The sequence below is a fragment of the Medicago sativa genome, chromosome 1 (genome assembly GCF_051527215.1).
Source record: "Medicago sativa cultivar Bolivia chromosome 1, Bolivia_mono, whole genome shotgun sequence".
In the NCBI taxonomy this organism is placed as follows: domain Eukaryota; kingdom Viridiplantae; phylum Streptophyta; class Magnoliopsida; order Fabales; family Fabaceae; genus Medicago; species Medicago sativa.
The window spans coordinates 19,907,263-19,922,580 of record NC_140749.1 but is presented as its reverse complement, the minus strand read 5'-3'; the positions used below and the strand labels follow the sequence as shown (position 1 = coordinate 19,922,580).

Below are 15,318 nucleotides of genomic sequence, written 5' to 3'. Positions count from 1 at the left end.
TGGACATTGAAAAAATAAATGAAGTGTATCCTCATTGCTCACCGTACACAGTGTACAATTCATAGGGCATGTGACTCCTTTATCTTTTAGACGTACACGAGTTGGTAAGCAATTCCTACAAATTCTCCAAATAAATTTTTTTACCTTTGGAGGAATCTTGAGCTTCCAAATTAGATTCCAAGAGTCTTGTACCTTGAAATGGGATGTATCAAGTAATTCTTGCACACAAAAACGGTATGCACTACGAACAGAGTATTCTCCATGATTTTCTTTTTTCCAGATGAGTCGATCTTCTGTCACTGATGGGTAGAGCGGTGTCTTCACTATATGTTCAACCACCTGGTGATCGAAAATTGACTGCAGGAAAGGTAAATTCCATTCCTTGCGGTCATGTAGCATGCAATCTGAGACTCTTAGATCAGCTAGAGGGAAATCTCCATCAGCATGTGGGATAAGTGTAATATCATTTGCAATCCACTTGTTATACCAAACTGAGATATCATCACCATCGCCTATCCTCCATCTGCTTCCAGCTTTGAGAATAAATTTAGAGTTACATATGCTTCGCCATACAAAGCTAGGCTTATGTCCTAAAGTCGACTCAAAGAAATTGCACCTGGGATAATATTTTGCCTTGTAAAGTCTAGCTACCAAAGAATCAGGATTTGTCATAAGTCTCCAGCCCTGTTTTCCTAACATAGCTAGATTAAAGGTAGGTAGATTTTTGAAACTCATACCTCCATCATTCTTGTGCATAGACAATTTATCCCAAGAAAGCCAGTTAATACCTCTACTTTGACCTCCCGAATGACCCCACCAAAAGGAATTCATCATTCTTTCAATTTCATCACAAAGAGAGACAGGGAGAGTGAACAAACTCATAAAGTAGGTAGGGATAGATTGAAGCACGGATTTGATGAGAACTTCACGACCGGCTTTTGAAAGACTTTTACTACTCCATGAATTTATCTTCTTCCAGATTCTATCTTTAATAAAGCTGAAAGTGGATTTTTTGCTCCTGCCTATCATTGAAGGGAGCCCCAAATATTTGCCAGTACCTAAAACAGCCTGTACACCCAAAATGTTTGCAATATTATTATGATCTGTAGTTAGAACATTTCTACTACAAAAAATCTCTGATTTTTGGAGGTTCACTGCCTGACCAGAAGCTCTCTCATAGGTAGATAAAATGGCTCGCATTTTACTTGCTTGGTCCACATTGGCTCTAAAAAAGAGGAAACAATCATCAACAAATAAGAGGTGAGATATAATTGGAGCATTATTACAAATTTTGACACCATTGATTTCACCCCTCGCTTTAGCTTTTCGAATAAGAGCAGAAAGACCTTCAGCACAAATAATAAACAAATATGGGGATAATGGGTCTCCTTGTCTCAAACCTCTTCCTGGGATGATTTGACTTGTGGCATTACCATTAACAAGCACAGAGTAATCCACTGTTTCAACACACATCATAATCCATTTAACCCATTGATCAGAAAACCCCATTTTTGTCATAACCCCTCGAAGGTAACTCCAATCAATCCTGTCATAAGCTTTGCTAATATCAAGTTTTAAAGCAACATCCCCTTTCTTACCTTTAACCTTTGATTTCATGTAGTGAATTATTTCAATAGCAGCCATGGCATTATCTAAGATAGACCTCCCAGGCACAAAGGCTGATTGACTATCTGAGATGCATTTATCCAATACTAATTTCAACCTGTTTGCTAAAACTTTAGCAACAATCATATAAATCACATTACACAAAGCAATAGGTCTCCAATCCTTCATTGAGACTTGGGAGTCTCCTTTTGGGATAAGAACAATATTAGTCATATTCAGGTTAGAGGGAAAGGTACCTGTCGAAAGCCACTCACAACATTGAGAAAAAATTTCTTCTCCACAACTTCCCCAAAATTTCTGAAAAAAAAACCAGGATTGAATCCATCTGGTCCTGGACATTTATCCGGCTTCATAGAAAAAATGGCCTCTTTGAATTCATCTATCACAAAAGGTGATGTAACAAAGTGTTGTCTTCCAAAGATATAGATTCATGAATGACATCAATAACCGGTTGAATGTCGCTGTTTTGAGCTTGAAATAGATCAACAAAGTAATCACGTGCAACCTCACAAAGTTTGTCTTCATCAGAGACGCGATTATTGTTGACATCAATGAGAGAAGTAATACGGTTCACTTTCCTCCTTGAGGAGGCTGCAGCATGAAAGAATTTAGTATTGAGGTCTCCGTCTCGTAGCCAATGTGTTTTAGCGCGTTGACGCCAAAAAGCATCTTCTTGCACAAGAAGTTGATTCATTCGATTCTTGAGAGAATTAAAAGAATTGATATTGTCACAATCCACTTGACCCCGCATGACATCAAGTTTCTTACGACAATCATCAATGTCTCGTCGGAATTGTTGAAAATGATTTCTATTCCAACTCAAGAGATCCATTGCACACATATCCAACTTATCACCAATTGGTTGAGCACCATAACCACTCCATTTTTCTTTAACATAATTGCTGAAATCAGGATCAAGGAGCCAAGCATTCTCGAATTTGAATCGTGATTGCATTCTTCTGCCTCTTATACCTGGTTCGCAAAGCAACATAATGGGATAGTGATCTGAAGATGGCGCAGGCAGGTTTTCTAAAATTGCATTTGGGAAGAGATTGCTCCAAGCATCAGTAGCCAAAGCACGATCAAGTCTTTCTTCAACTGCTCTAACCGTACCAAGGCTTTTGAACCAAGTATAAGCATACCCTTCCATATGAACATCTACAAGGCCCGCATCTTGCACAGCTCTACGAAAACCACTTATTAACCAGTTAGCCCTCTCATTCCTTCCTTTCTTTTCATTTGGCGAAAGAATGTCATTAAAATCACCCAAAATGCACCAAGGCAAGCTAGAGGTATTTGACAGTTGTCGTAAAAATTGCCAAGCATCTTTCCTTCTACTATTTTCTGGAAAACCATAATAACCAGTTAAACGCCATTTTCCTTTAATGATATCCACCACTTCAGCATCTATATGATTATTTGAGTAACTTGTAATGGAACAATTAACTGTAGATTTCCAAAATAACACAAGACCTCCACTACGACCTTGTCGGTTAACAGTAAAACAAAAATCAAACCCGAGAGCATATCTTAATTCCTCTGTTTTATTAGAAGTTGTGATAGTCTCACATAAGTAGAGGATATCTGGTTTATAAACTCGTACTATGTACTTCAACCTAGGAACTGTATGCGGGCTGCCTACACCCCTACAATTCCAACTGATAATTTTCATGACTTATGGATGGGCTGAAGTTTAGGTCCCGGTGTTGCATCATTTTCCTCAAACACAAGATTATTCTTAACAGACATGACAATAAATATAGTACTCAAGCAAATCTTGTACTAGTATCAACGGAATAAGGTTCAATTGCACAAAGCACAACAAAGCTAATTGAAAAACCAATTTACAGTCACTGAAACAAAATCGATTAGATTGAGGACAATCAATCGAAACAACCTGACTCCCACTAAAGGACAGAATTAGGAAGGGACCTTAGGAGAGAACTCAATATTATAGATAAACTGACAAACAAAATTGAAAATGAGGAAACTTCAAAGAAGACAATTCATCGAACAGTTTAGAGGCAAAAAAATTTTAAAAAATGATAAATTAATGCATATGATTAATATACTTTTTATTTTAAAAATGATATAACAACATAGATTAAATTTGAAGAATTCATATAAGCTCTCCAACCCCCACCCCCCTCCAAAATCCTCCTCCAATATAATTTTTTAGTTTTCCAGATAAGGAGGGTTTAATATTATGAAGAAAAGTTAACCCCAAAAGTCCTCCCCTCCCATTTTCCTCTATATCTTCCACTTGCTCATTCCTTTTTCTTTTTTTTTTCCAAGTCTTCCATTCCCTTCCCCTCCAAACTCGCAAACAAAGCTTAAGAGTGTGACAAAGTTGAAAAACCCAATCTTTATTCATGTACTTTCTTATAGTAGCTATCTTATTCCCATAGTGATGAGTGAAAACACCTGCATAATGTACTATATGAATAATATTGATGGAATTAGTGTAGCAAATAATGTTTCTCAAACCTTCCTCCCAACAAAGTCGAATCCCATGAAGCAAAGCCAAGATTACAGCATGAAGAATATTCGAGTAACCAAAATTTTACTTCGAACATCTTGGGAAAGAATAGTGTAAACATTATTCAAGTATCCACCATTTTGATTAATACCATCTTTTATTTGAAGAACAACATCTTACCTATGAACAAATGGCACAAGATAACATAAGGGATCTTTTAACAACCATGGTTCGTAGTTGTACCATTACCAAACTTAAACTGAAAACCACCTTCCAATATTGAGGGATTTTACAACAACATTCCAAATAGGGGGGTCCTTTACTATTTCTCTCAAGGAAGATATTTGACCCTTTTAAGTATTTTGCTGAAAGAATTTGTGACCATAAATGATTATTAGACTTAAACATATCCCACATCAATTTAACAAGTAACGTAATGTTTTGGTTGCTCGCCATTCTCACTCCAAACACCCCATTCTACTTAGTCTTAGTCATTTTTCCCCTGCCAACCATATGCATACCCCTGTTCGTCGATCCTTTCCAAATAAAACTACGAAATGTTTTTATCAAGATGGTCACACACATACTGCGGAAGCCATTGAATTTGCATGTTATAAGCAGGGATAGCATTAAAAACAGAATTAACAAGAGCCACATGACCTGACTTGTTGAGAAGTCTTCTCTTCCAAGAAGCCAATTTATTGGAGACTCGGTCCATAATTCCAGCAAAGTTTTCTCTCTTAATTCTTCCATGGTGCATTTGGAATCCTAGATATTTTTTCAAGTTGCAGGTAAATTGGATTTGAGTGGTGTTTGTGATACTATCCTTTTTACCTCTAGTAACTCTTGCATAAGCAAAAGCTTAAGATTTCTCCAAGCTCACTTTCAGACCTGAGATTGAACAAAAGTCATCTAGAATTTTATTAATCACCCTTGCTTGAGATGGCTTGACTTTAGTAAACAAGAACACATCATCTGCTAAAAAGATGTGAGAGATGCTAGGGCCATTAATCGAAACTTGAAGGGGTATCCAACTACTAGTTCTAACCTCTCCTTGGATCATTTCCCCAAGTCGCTCCATACAAAGCACAAAGAGGTATGATGAGAGAGGGTCGCCTTGTCTAAAACCCTGGGAGGATGAAAAGTTCTCGATCTTGTTGCCATTCCATAAAAGAGAGATGGAAGTAGAAGAGAGACTATGCATAATAAGAGAAATAGTCATGGAGGAAAACTGAAGGATTCAATGCAATTTGAATACACATAATCAACACATATGGAGTGTTTAATTTTGATCGGACAATTCAAATTTCAAGTTTAAATTTTGTACTTTTTATATATAAAATTCAAAATTAAAATTTGGATCGCTCAATCTTAACCTTGTGATTTAGTAAAATCAAGTTAAAAAATTTGTTAAAAGTCTCAAAAATTGATTTTCATAAAACATTTCTCCGTCATTTAAAAGGAAGAAAAAAACATTTAAAAAAAACATTTTTATGTTCCTCTCTCTTGCTCGCCTCCATTCTTCTCACCTCTGTTGCCCCCTCCCGCCAACCTCCGCCGTGAGCACCACCGCAGTGATTAACCAACTCAAACAAACTCCAATCACCACCACCACCCAAAAATGCCACCCCCCAATCCCAACCCCACCCTTCTAGCCAAAAAAGCAATCACATATCTAACCCGCCACCCACAAAACCTCCCATCACTCGCCACCCACTTCACTCCCGACGCAGCCACCCACCTCCTCCTCACTTCTCAACTTACCAAACCCTTACTCCTCAAATTCTTTTACTGGGCACACCCCCACATTTTTTTCACACCCCATATCAAAATCTTAACCCTCCACATCCTCACTCGCTTCCATCTCTTCAAAACCGCTCAAACCCTCGCTCACAACCTCATCACCACTAACACTACCACCACCACATCCTCCACCCTTTTCCATCTCCTCCAACAAACCTACCATACCACTAACTCATCCTCCGCCGTTTTTGACTTACTCATCAAATCATACTCCCAACTTAACCTTATTGACAATGCTATTCACACCCTCCACCTCGCTACTCGCCACGGCTTCTCCCCCGGCGTGTTATCATACAATTCAATACTCGATTCAATCATACGTAGCGGGTCCCATCCATTATTATCAATTCAACACGCTAACCGTGTTTTTTGTGATATGATTAGAAACAATGTGTCACCGAATATATACACTTACAATGTAATGATCCGCGGAATGGTTTCCGCGGGGAGATTTGATTCTGGTCTCCGTCTCATGAATGAGATGGAGACGAAAGGTTGTTTACCGAATGTGGTTACTTATAATACTATGATAAGCGGTTATTGTAAGGAGAATAAGTTAGATGAGGCGTTCGGTTTGTTGAAAATTATGGGTGGAAAACGCGTTGAGGCGAATTTGATTTCGTATAATGCGGTTATTAATGGTTTGTGTGGTCAAGGGAGGATGAATGAGACAATGGAAGTGATTGAGGAGATGGGTTTGAACGGGTTGAGTCCGGATTGTGTTACGTATAACACGCTTGTGAATGGGTTTTGTAAGGATGGGAATTTTCATCAGGCACTTGTTTTACTTCATGAGATGTCTGGTAAGGGTTTGTCGCCGAATGTTGTTACTTATACTACTTTGATTAATGGTATGTGTAAGGTTAAGAATTTGAGTCGCGCGATGGAGATTTTGAGTCTTATGCGTGATAGGGGACTTAGTCCTAATGAGAGAACTTATACTACTTTAGTTGATGGGTTTTGTAGACAAGGGTTGATGAATGAGGCTTATAAGGTTTTGAGTGAAATGGTTGATAGTGGATTTGTGCCTTCGGTTGTTACTTACAATGCACTTGTTAATGGGTTTTGTTGTTTGGGGAGAGTTGAGGAAGCTGTTGGAGTTTTGAAGGATATGGTTGAGAGGGGTTTGTTTCCTGATGTTGTTAGTTATAGTACTGTTATATCTCTGTTTTGCCGAAATGGGGAGCTAGGGAAAGCGTTTCAAATGAAGTTGGAGATGGTTGAGAAGGGAATATTGCCTGATGCCGTGACATATTCGTCGCTCATACAAGGTTTATGTCGCCAGAGACAACTTTCGGAAGCTTTTGTTCTCTTCCAGGAGATGCTGGGCCAAGGTTTATCACCTGATGAGGTTACTTATACTACTTTGATGAATGGTTATTGTGTTGAAGGTGAACTGAGTAAGGCTCTTGATTTGCATGATGAAATGATGCAGAAGGGTTTTTTGCCTGATGTTGTTACTTATAGTGTACTTATTAATGGACTTAATAAGAAAGCTAGGACAAGAGAAGCTAAGAAGCTTCTTCTGAAGTTGTTTTATGACGAGTCTGTACCAAACGACGTGACATACGAAACTCTGATCGAAAACTGCAGTGGTAATGAGTTTAAGAGTGTGGTAGGTCTTGTTAAAGGATTCTGCATGAAGGGTTTGATGGATGAAGCAGATCGAGTTTTTGAGACAATGCATCAGAGGAGTTTTAAGCCTGACGGAACAGTTTACAATTTAATAATACACGGACATTGTAGACATGGTAATGTTCGTAAGGCATATAATATGTATACAGAGATGGTGCATTGCGGTTTTGTTTCTCATATGGTGACTGTAATTGCTCTCATCAAAGCTCTATCGAAGGTAGGGATGAATGATGAGCTGAGTTCGGTAATGCAAAATATATTGAACAGCTGTACGCTCAATGATGCCGAGCTATCCAAAGCACTTGTTCGAATTAATTTTAAAGAAGGTCACATGGATGTCGTTTTAAACTTGCTAACGGAAATGGCCAACAATGGTCTGTTACCTGATGGTGGAGATTATTCATGTGCTTCTGCAAGTGCATTGTAATTTCTCATGTTGTACTTAGTTACTTCAAACTTTGGACCGACACTTACTTCAAAGTTCAAACATCCAGTACGATTGTGCTTGGGGAAATGAAATTCTCGATATGAAAGTAATTTATCATTGCTTTTAGTGGAACTCCACAATTGTCAATAACCACCTTGGCCAGGTTAATACAACTCCCTTATCTATGTCCTCTGCTTCATGAATTACTGATACAATTTTCTTACAAGGTATTCCTTGTCAGTTTTCATTGGGTCATATTTTTTTACTTTTATTATACTAACCATATGGATGCAATGGAAAAGTCATTGCATTTCTAATCGCACCAAACATGTCAAATGGATTAATGATTACATTTCACTCTCCATTCCCATTTCCATTCCTTCAATTGACATTCCAACAAACCAACTTTGACCTTTTATTTTATTTTATTATTGTTTTAAATCATTCAAGTATGAAGTAACTTGCTTTCAATCATGTACTAAACATACCCAAGAGCTGGTGCGATGATGTATGTGTTTTGCAAATGATATTGTCCTAGCAGGACACTCGAGAAAATTAACAAAAGGAAAGTTAGAGTTGTGGACACAAGCCTTGGAATCACACAACTTTCGTTTATGTAGAAATAAAACAGTATATATGTATGTTTAGTAAGTGCCAAACTTATACATACGTGTCTAAATGCCCAAAAAATCATTTAAATATTCTACATGTTATAACCTGGTCGCCCAGGTTATAACATTTAGGGGGCATTAGTTTCAAGCTGTTGCCAACAAGATGGCATATTGCTTCTATGTTTTTTCTACATGTTATAACATGTTATAACCTGATAGTCCAGATTATAACATTTAGGGGGCATTTGTTTCAAGCTGTTGCCAACAAGATGGCATATGGCTTCTATGTTTTGCCTCCATGAAACACAATATTATTGGCCATGTATAGCAGTTTGGTTGGTACTATAAATTCACGGTTCTTGACACTGAGCACACAATCTCTACAGACCGTATCATTCTATCAAATCCTAACTGAAACCGGGTAACCGACAAAGCCTGAACCCCATTCACGATGGATTCAACAGTTTCAGTGTTAGACACCATGTTGAGAACAAGATGAACGAAGAGAAAATGATCAGACATAACACGATTATTTTAGGAAGTGGCATAGATGTATTATCTACAGAGAGTGATTATAGAATACCCAAAAGTCTAGAGTACCGTACATATTTTAAGCATTTAACGATTTCTGGCTATTTTGTTGAGCTGTCTGTTAACTTGTTAATATTTGTAATGAGCATATTAGTGATTGTAAATAAGAAAGAATAATCAATGTTGCCTTTACTTCATCTCCTTATATGACATGTTACTTCTGAACAGGAGGAAGGCCAGTCAATGCAAAAAAGTTTTTCTGGTATTTTCAATTGTTGCTCCTTTCATTATAGAACTCAGCACTATTTGCTTATTTTGTGATGAAAAATGAATATCAAAAGGTTGATACGTGAGATATTTTGCTTTGAAAATTGTAGATACTTCTAAATTCTAATATATTTTTATTTGGCAGACTCATCTGTCTGTACTATTTCATACAAACAAATACTATGACCCTTGATACTGGAAATGCTAACGAGTGCCCTAAGGGCACTCTTTAAGGACTTTATATAGTAAATTTTTATGAAAAATTGTGCATTCAATGCATTGGAAATTGAAGTGTCAAACTTTTTCAAAGAATAATTTCTTAATTAGGAAACCTTAAAGAGTGCCCTTAGGGCACTCGTTAGCAAGACCCGATAAATATAACCAACAATTATTCTTGTCCTCAATTATTCTTGTCCTTACAGAAGACTATTTGGCAACAAATTTATAATAATTGTTGTTTTGAAACCTTTCCTTGGAAGCCTATTCAAATTAAGCCTATTCAATAGTCAGCCTAATGGAATTAAAAAATAAGTATTAGTTGTCAATATGCAAGCCTAATATGTGGAAGAATGCCGACATTATGCCATAGCCTATAATTGTCAGGTTGGTTGGTCATATTAGCCTACTTGGGAACGTAGGACTATTAGAGAAAATGTAGGTTGGAATTCTAAGGTTGAATAGTTGTCAAGGATGAGTGTGTTGGTAATAAGTTAAGATCTAAGATTTAATCCTGTATAATTTTTATAGATAAAGCTCATCACTATGTTTCTATCTTCTATTACCTACTTTCATCTTTATTCTGTGTTTTCTCCATCTATAAGAATTTACCGATACTTTTTCAATGTGGTTTTTATTATATTATGATCAAACAGACGCCTCTAAGGAGTTTTATGACGATTACTTGAAAGATGGGGATGACGTGAAATTACATACAGTACATGAATGACACAGGTACCGCTGCTTTGACCCATTCTACTTCTGTTTCATATTTGCTTTTGGATTTTGTTAAATACTCAATAATTGCGAACACTTGAATATACTTCTGATTTTTAATCATTTGGAACATCATTAACCTGACATCTAGTATTTAGTGTAAAGGGCATTTGAAAGAACTATTTGCGTTTATCTTGTAAGTTATAATAACATAAGTACTTGTGCAAGTATTTGTGAAATCTTATTAAAATAACTTATATGTTCAGAAACTGTTTTTAACTTATATTCTCGTAGAAGTTGTGGTTGGGCCTAGCACAACCCCACAAAACCGCTTGTGAGGTGAGGATTGCCCTCACTAATAAACACTTGTTTAGGCCATATTTTATCTGATGTGGGACTCTTTAACATATTCCACAATAACTTATAGAAAATAAAAGTTGCCTATACATTGACATTTATACGATAAGTGCCTGATTAAGCCATACTTGCCAAATGCCCCCACATGCCACCCCCTGAAAGCCACCAAGTTCATTCAGCAACAACATAATGTGTCCACTAGTGCAACTGCAGACATGGAACCTTGAAATCACCGATTGGTGGAAAGAGGAATGTAAATAAACAAACGGGAGAGTGCTGGGTTGGAATATAGAAAGAATCGTAGTTGTCACTTAGAAGATTGCGATAACTTGGGCTCTTTCCCTCTCTAATATGTTTCTTACACTGTTGACTTGGGACTAAAGACGTGTACTCTCTTTTCTTTTCAGGGGCGTGAAAAGGACCTTGTAATATTTTGATGTGGCAGAGCAAAGCAAAGAAAGAGGTATAGGGTTTCTGGAGGACGTCCGACAAATGAATGTTGGGATCAATAGAGCAAAGTCTGCAGTGTTGGTAATGTACCATTTTGAGGCTAACATGATTCTTTCAACAGTGTCGTTTGGTACATTGAGGAGTATTAGGGTACACCTAGCAAGTAGTTAATAAGTGAATTAAACTTGTATTAAAGTTAATAAGTGAATTAAACTTGTATTAAATTAGTCATAACTAAACTCTTAAGAGTTAGTTATGACAGCTGTTGCCAGCTCTTAAGCTCACCGGCATGTGCCAGTTATCTTTGTAAAGGAACCTGCAGTAGTAGCAGGTCACCACTAGCTACTATAAATGCTGTGGATTGAACAGAATTGAATCAGATAAGAAAATCAATGAAATTCAGTTTAACACTTTCTCTCAATTCTAACATGTTATCACAAAGCTAGGTTTCATCCATGGCGAATCTATCAACACCGCCACCACCGCCACCTCCTCTGTCACCTCCGGCAACTCCGATTCACACTTCACTGTTGCAATCGGTTGCGCCGTCATCTTCTCCATCTTCGCTCCATTTCTCTCTCAAAATCAGCGAAAAGCTTGACGAACAAAACTTTCATCTCTAGCGACAGCAAATCGAAACGTATATCAATGCTCATGATCTCACACACTTTGTAGTTTGTCCTGAAATTCTTGTGCAATTTCTCACTGAAGAAGATCGTCGATCTGGAAAAGTGAATCCGGCGTTTTCATCGTGGCGTCTCCGAGATCAGATGCTTCTCTCGTGGTTGCAATCCACGTTGACGAAGGAGATTCTTGCGCTCTTTCTTTGTGCAAATCATGCTTACAAGTTTGGGACAAGTTGTTCGCTTATTTTCAGAAGCAAACACGAGCAAAGGCGTGTCATCTTTGCGCTGAGCTTCGTTCGTGTTCTCTTTAATCTTCTACAATCAAAGAATATCTCCTTCGCATACTCACTGTTGCTGATTCCCTGGCTTCCATTAGAGATCCGGTTCCAAATTCACTAGCATGTGTTCTAACAGGCTAACTGTAGTGCAGTAAAATTTAACCCATTAAATTTTTAATTGAACTTTTCTGATCAAAATTTGCATGCTTTATTAATCTTTTATATAGAATGTTTAGATATTAAGTTTTATACCAACCTGAATCCATCTAATTCATTTTCAATCAAAATAAATTTCCATAAAACCAACAATGTCCATATGCAGGTGTCTAAACCATTTCCTTCATTCAAGATATCTACAAATCACCAGAATACCTACACTTTGAGTGTAACCACGAGATTTCGTCCCTCACCAATCAATGGAAAACAAAGTTCTGGATGAATGTAATACCACCGGCACCCTATTTCCCCACAGGAAATCAAGAGTTCATTTGGGCTGATCAGAAAGACAACTAGGGAATCAGAGACTGGTGTCTGCAAGAAACTTGACAAAATGTTTCCTGTTTTTGACAAGGAGAAGAAGAAGCTGGGTGCAAAGAACCATCATAAAATTTGTGATGGTCATGTTGCTGCCCACATGAAGACTTTCATAGGAAAGAAGCCAGGAAAATATACTAAGTATATTAAGAAAGAAATTGAGACTGATGGACTTGAGGAGAATCAAAGAAACAACATGAGACAAGGAAATGGATGATTAAAAGTTTGGCAAAGTGCAGCCTGAACAAATTCATAAGTACAATTGCTAGCACCAAAAAGAAATTCTTCAGCGTTGTAGCTTTGTAACAGGGCAGTGCTCCATTACCTTCTTCTATCTCTCTCTTTTCACTTCTGCTTTAGATAACTTACTAGTAGTTTTTATTTATTTATGCAATTTCAATTTCTGTTTTGCAATTTCAAATTAGCAGTATAGCCACAAATCCTTATTACAAACTTTGAATTTGAGTTTTGTTTTTACACAACTCAATTCAAGTAGATTTCTGCTCTTCTCCCATCACAAAACACTCGAGCCAACTGAAATTACCAATTTACCCCTGCGCTACTTAAGTAACGCAGCGTGAGTTAACTCACGCAAGTGTTAATTTCCAACGTGAGTTAACTCAGACAAGTGTTAATTCCAGCGTGAGTTAAGTTGCGCAGCGCATGTTAAGATGCGCAGATTTTAACACATGCGTTGATTTCACTATATTTTGTTTTGTTTCATCTCGCATGTTTCCTGTAATATTTTTAGATTGCAATTACCCCAATATTATGTATGTGATAGATATACTATATTTGTTATGTTACTTAACGTGATCATTGTATGATAGAGAAGATTGTTGGACAATTAGTTAAACTAGAAATATTACACGGACATCGTGCTGAAAATGAAGCGTCAATTCTTCAGGCTAGATGGGAGAATTAAGTTTAGGTGTGGTTTTCTATTGATCTGGCATACTATTGTGTGGTTCATCTGGACAACCCGTAATGACCTTGTTGTGTTTTTCGGTTGGACTTTAGGTGTGGGGGAATTGGTTCATAAGATCCAATTCTCTTTGTAGTTTTGGCTTTTTGGGAGTTGATCATCCCAGTTCACCTTGTTCTCACTCTAAGTGGGTGGTTGAGCCAGTTCTCAGCTGGAGTCGGTAGCCGTCCTAGGAGGGATGGAGATGATTTTTTGCTTTGTTGTTTTTGGGCTTTTGGGGTGGTGTTGTGGTTTTTTTTTTTTTTTTTTGGTCTCTTCTAGCCATCGTTGGTGTGCCATCTATATTTGTACATTGGATCTCCTTTTCCTTTTTATATATTTATTTTAAATATAAAAAAATATTATATTTCACTCGACTGGTTTTTAACAATACCCCAAACTATTATTGACAGGAGAAGTTTTGGATCAAAACTGAGCTAAAAACTGTAAATTGCTGATAAATAGTGTTATTTTAGATTTCATTATTCATTTGCTTCCAATAAACACTAAAAATCACACATGAAAAGAGCACCACATTAGGTTAAGGCAACTGCACAAAGACTTCCAAATCAGCCTAGAAATAAAGGAGTGACTCACAGTTGAATACTCAAATTAGACACTAAAAAAGCCACACCTTTGCCAAATATGTTGCTCGGTCAAACAAAAAAGACATGGAAATAATCCATTGAGAGATGTTTTCTTAAGGAAGAAAATGAGAGTATAGAAGTTATTCACCATTACATTCATGGTGGATTCTCTGCCATGCTTACACATAGTAAAGATTATGCATTGAAATAAAGACGAGAAAAAAATGTTAATTTCATTATATTGATTTTTGCTTGAAATAAAGTTTATGTTGAAAGAAGATTATGATGTCTATAATTATCTATAATTCTTTTACATAAATAAATTTGTTCACAAACCTTAATTCATTTCAAAATGATGTAAAAGACAAATGAGAGTAAATGGAGGATCGTCCACTAATCCTAGAAAGATTAAAAATAAAAAGAGAAAAAAAAGACTGGGGGCGTAAACCTGTCTAATGAAAACAACAAATCGATAACATAATATCAACCCCAAAGATTTTACAAACCAGCCAAAAAGGGTACAAAAACAACAAGTGCACAAACACACACCACCAACACAGTCTAGCGTGTCAAGTACGGACCCGAAACCAAATTGCAAAAAATACTGGTGCAAGAAAGTACACTAGTAAGAACCAAAGACAAATTTATATAAACTCAAATCTTTGCATAATGGCGGTGAACTCGATCGCCAACACGATCACAGTTCCACAACCAACTACTCACTGTGATTGGGAACAACAAACCATGCTTGAGTAAACAATGACCACATATTGGTCACCCAGAAAACTAGGACCTACACCACCACAAAACCGTTGCGAGTTTTGAAGGAGGCAAGGAGATCCTCTGAAAGACAAACCATATTTGAGAACGAATTCGAAACAAGAAACTTGATCTGGACAATCCGGCGTTGATGGAACCTACCCAAAAGGGTTTGAGAGAGCCACAAAGAACACAAATGAACAATGTTTCGACGACCATAGAAAAGCAGAAAAAAGGGGACCTTCACGAAACCAACCGCCGACTTGGAAACCCTAAAAAGAACTCTGAAATTGTTCATGGGTAATGAGTTAATTCTTTTCATATAAGACCATTTACAAAAATTTGATTGTCTCTAGATATATGACCGTTTACGAAATAATTGAGATGCATTTATTACCTTTTTTCAAATATATCATTGTTCAATACTACAAATTTGTCTCGTAAAATATGA

At 37.0% G+C, this 15,318-nt stretch overlaps 2 protein-coding genes across 5 annotated transcripts; one reads left to right on the top strand and one right to left on the bottom strand.

Moving 5' to 3' along the window:
- Window positions 1-2,008: 2,008 nt before the first annotated feature.
- LOC146953442 (uncharacterized) lies at window positions 2,009-3,298 on the bottom strand. The gene has a single exon (XM_085741471.1). It carries the CDS (start codon window positions 3,296-3,298, stop codon window positions 2,009-2,011), a length of 1,290 nt encoding a protein of 429 aa, XP_085597597.1.
- A 2,229-nt stretch (window positions 3,299-5,527) lies between these two features.
- EMB2745 (Tetratricopeptide repeat (TPR)-like superfamily protein) lies at window positions 5,528-11,540 on the top strand. 4 transcript variants are annotated; one of them, XM_085709836.1, is made up of 4 exons: window positions 5,528-8,133; window positions 9,341-9,374; window positions 10,252-10,330; window positions 11,077-11,540. In XM_085709836.1, the coding sequence occupies exon 1, from the start codon at window positions 5,727-5,729 to the stop codon at window positions 7,968-7,970; it is 2,244 nt and encodes a 747-aa protein (XP_085565962.1). In that variant the 5' UTR covers window positions 5,528-5,726; the 3' UTR covers window positions 7,971-8,133; window positions 9,341-9,374; window positions 10,252-10,330; window positions 11,077-11,540. The 4 variants fall into 4 exon arrangements, with proteins under 4 accessions (XP_085565962.1, XP_085565972.1, XP_085565946.1 ...); XM_085709846.1 differs by lacking the exon at window positions 9,341-9,374 and having other exon boundaries at window positions 5,556-8,133; XM_085709820.1 differs by lacking the exon at window positions 9,341-9,374 and having other exon boundaries at window positions 5,593-8,197.
- The last annotated feature ends 3,778 nt before the right edge of the window (window positions 11,541-15,318 follow it).

Bases quoted from the DNA above. Each gene is read 5' to 3' on its own strand.
- LOC146953442 (XM_085741471.1), bottom strand. From the start codon at position 3,298: ATGAAAATTATCAGTTGGAATTGTAGGGGTGTAGGCAGCCCGCATACA.
- EMB2745 (XM_085709836.1), top strand. From the start codon at position 5,727: ATGCCACCCCCCAATCCCAACCCCACCCTTCTAGCCAAAAAAGCAATC.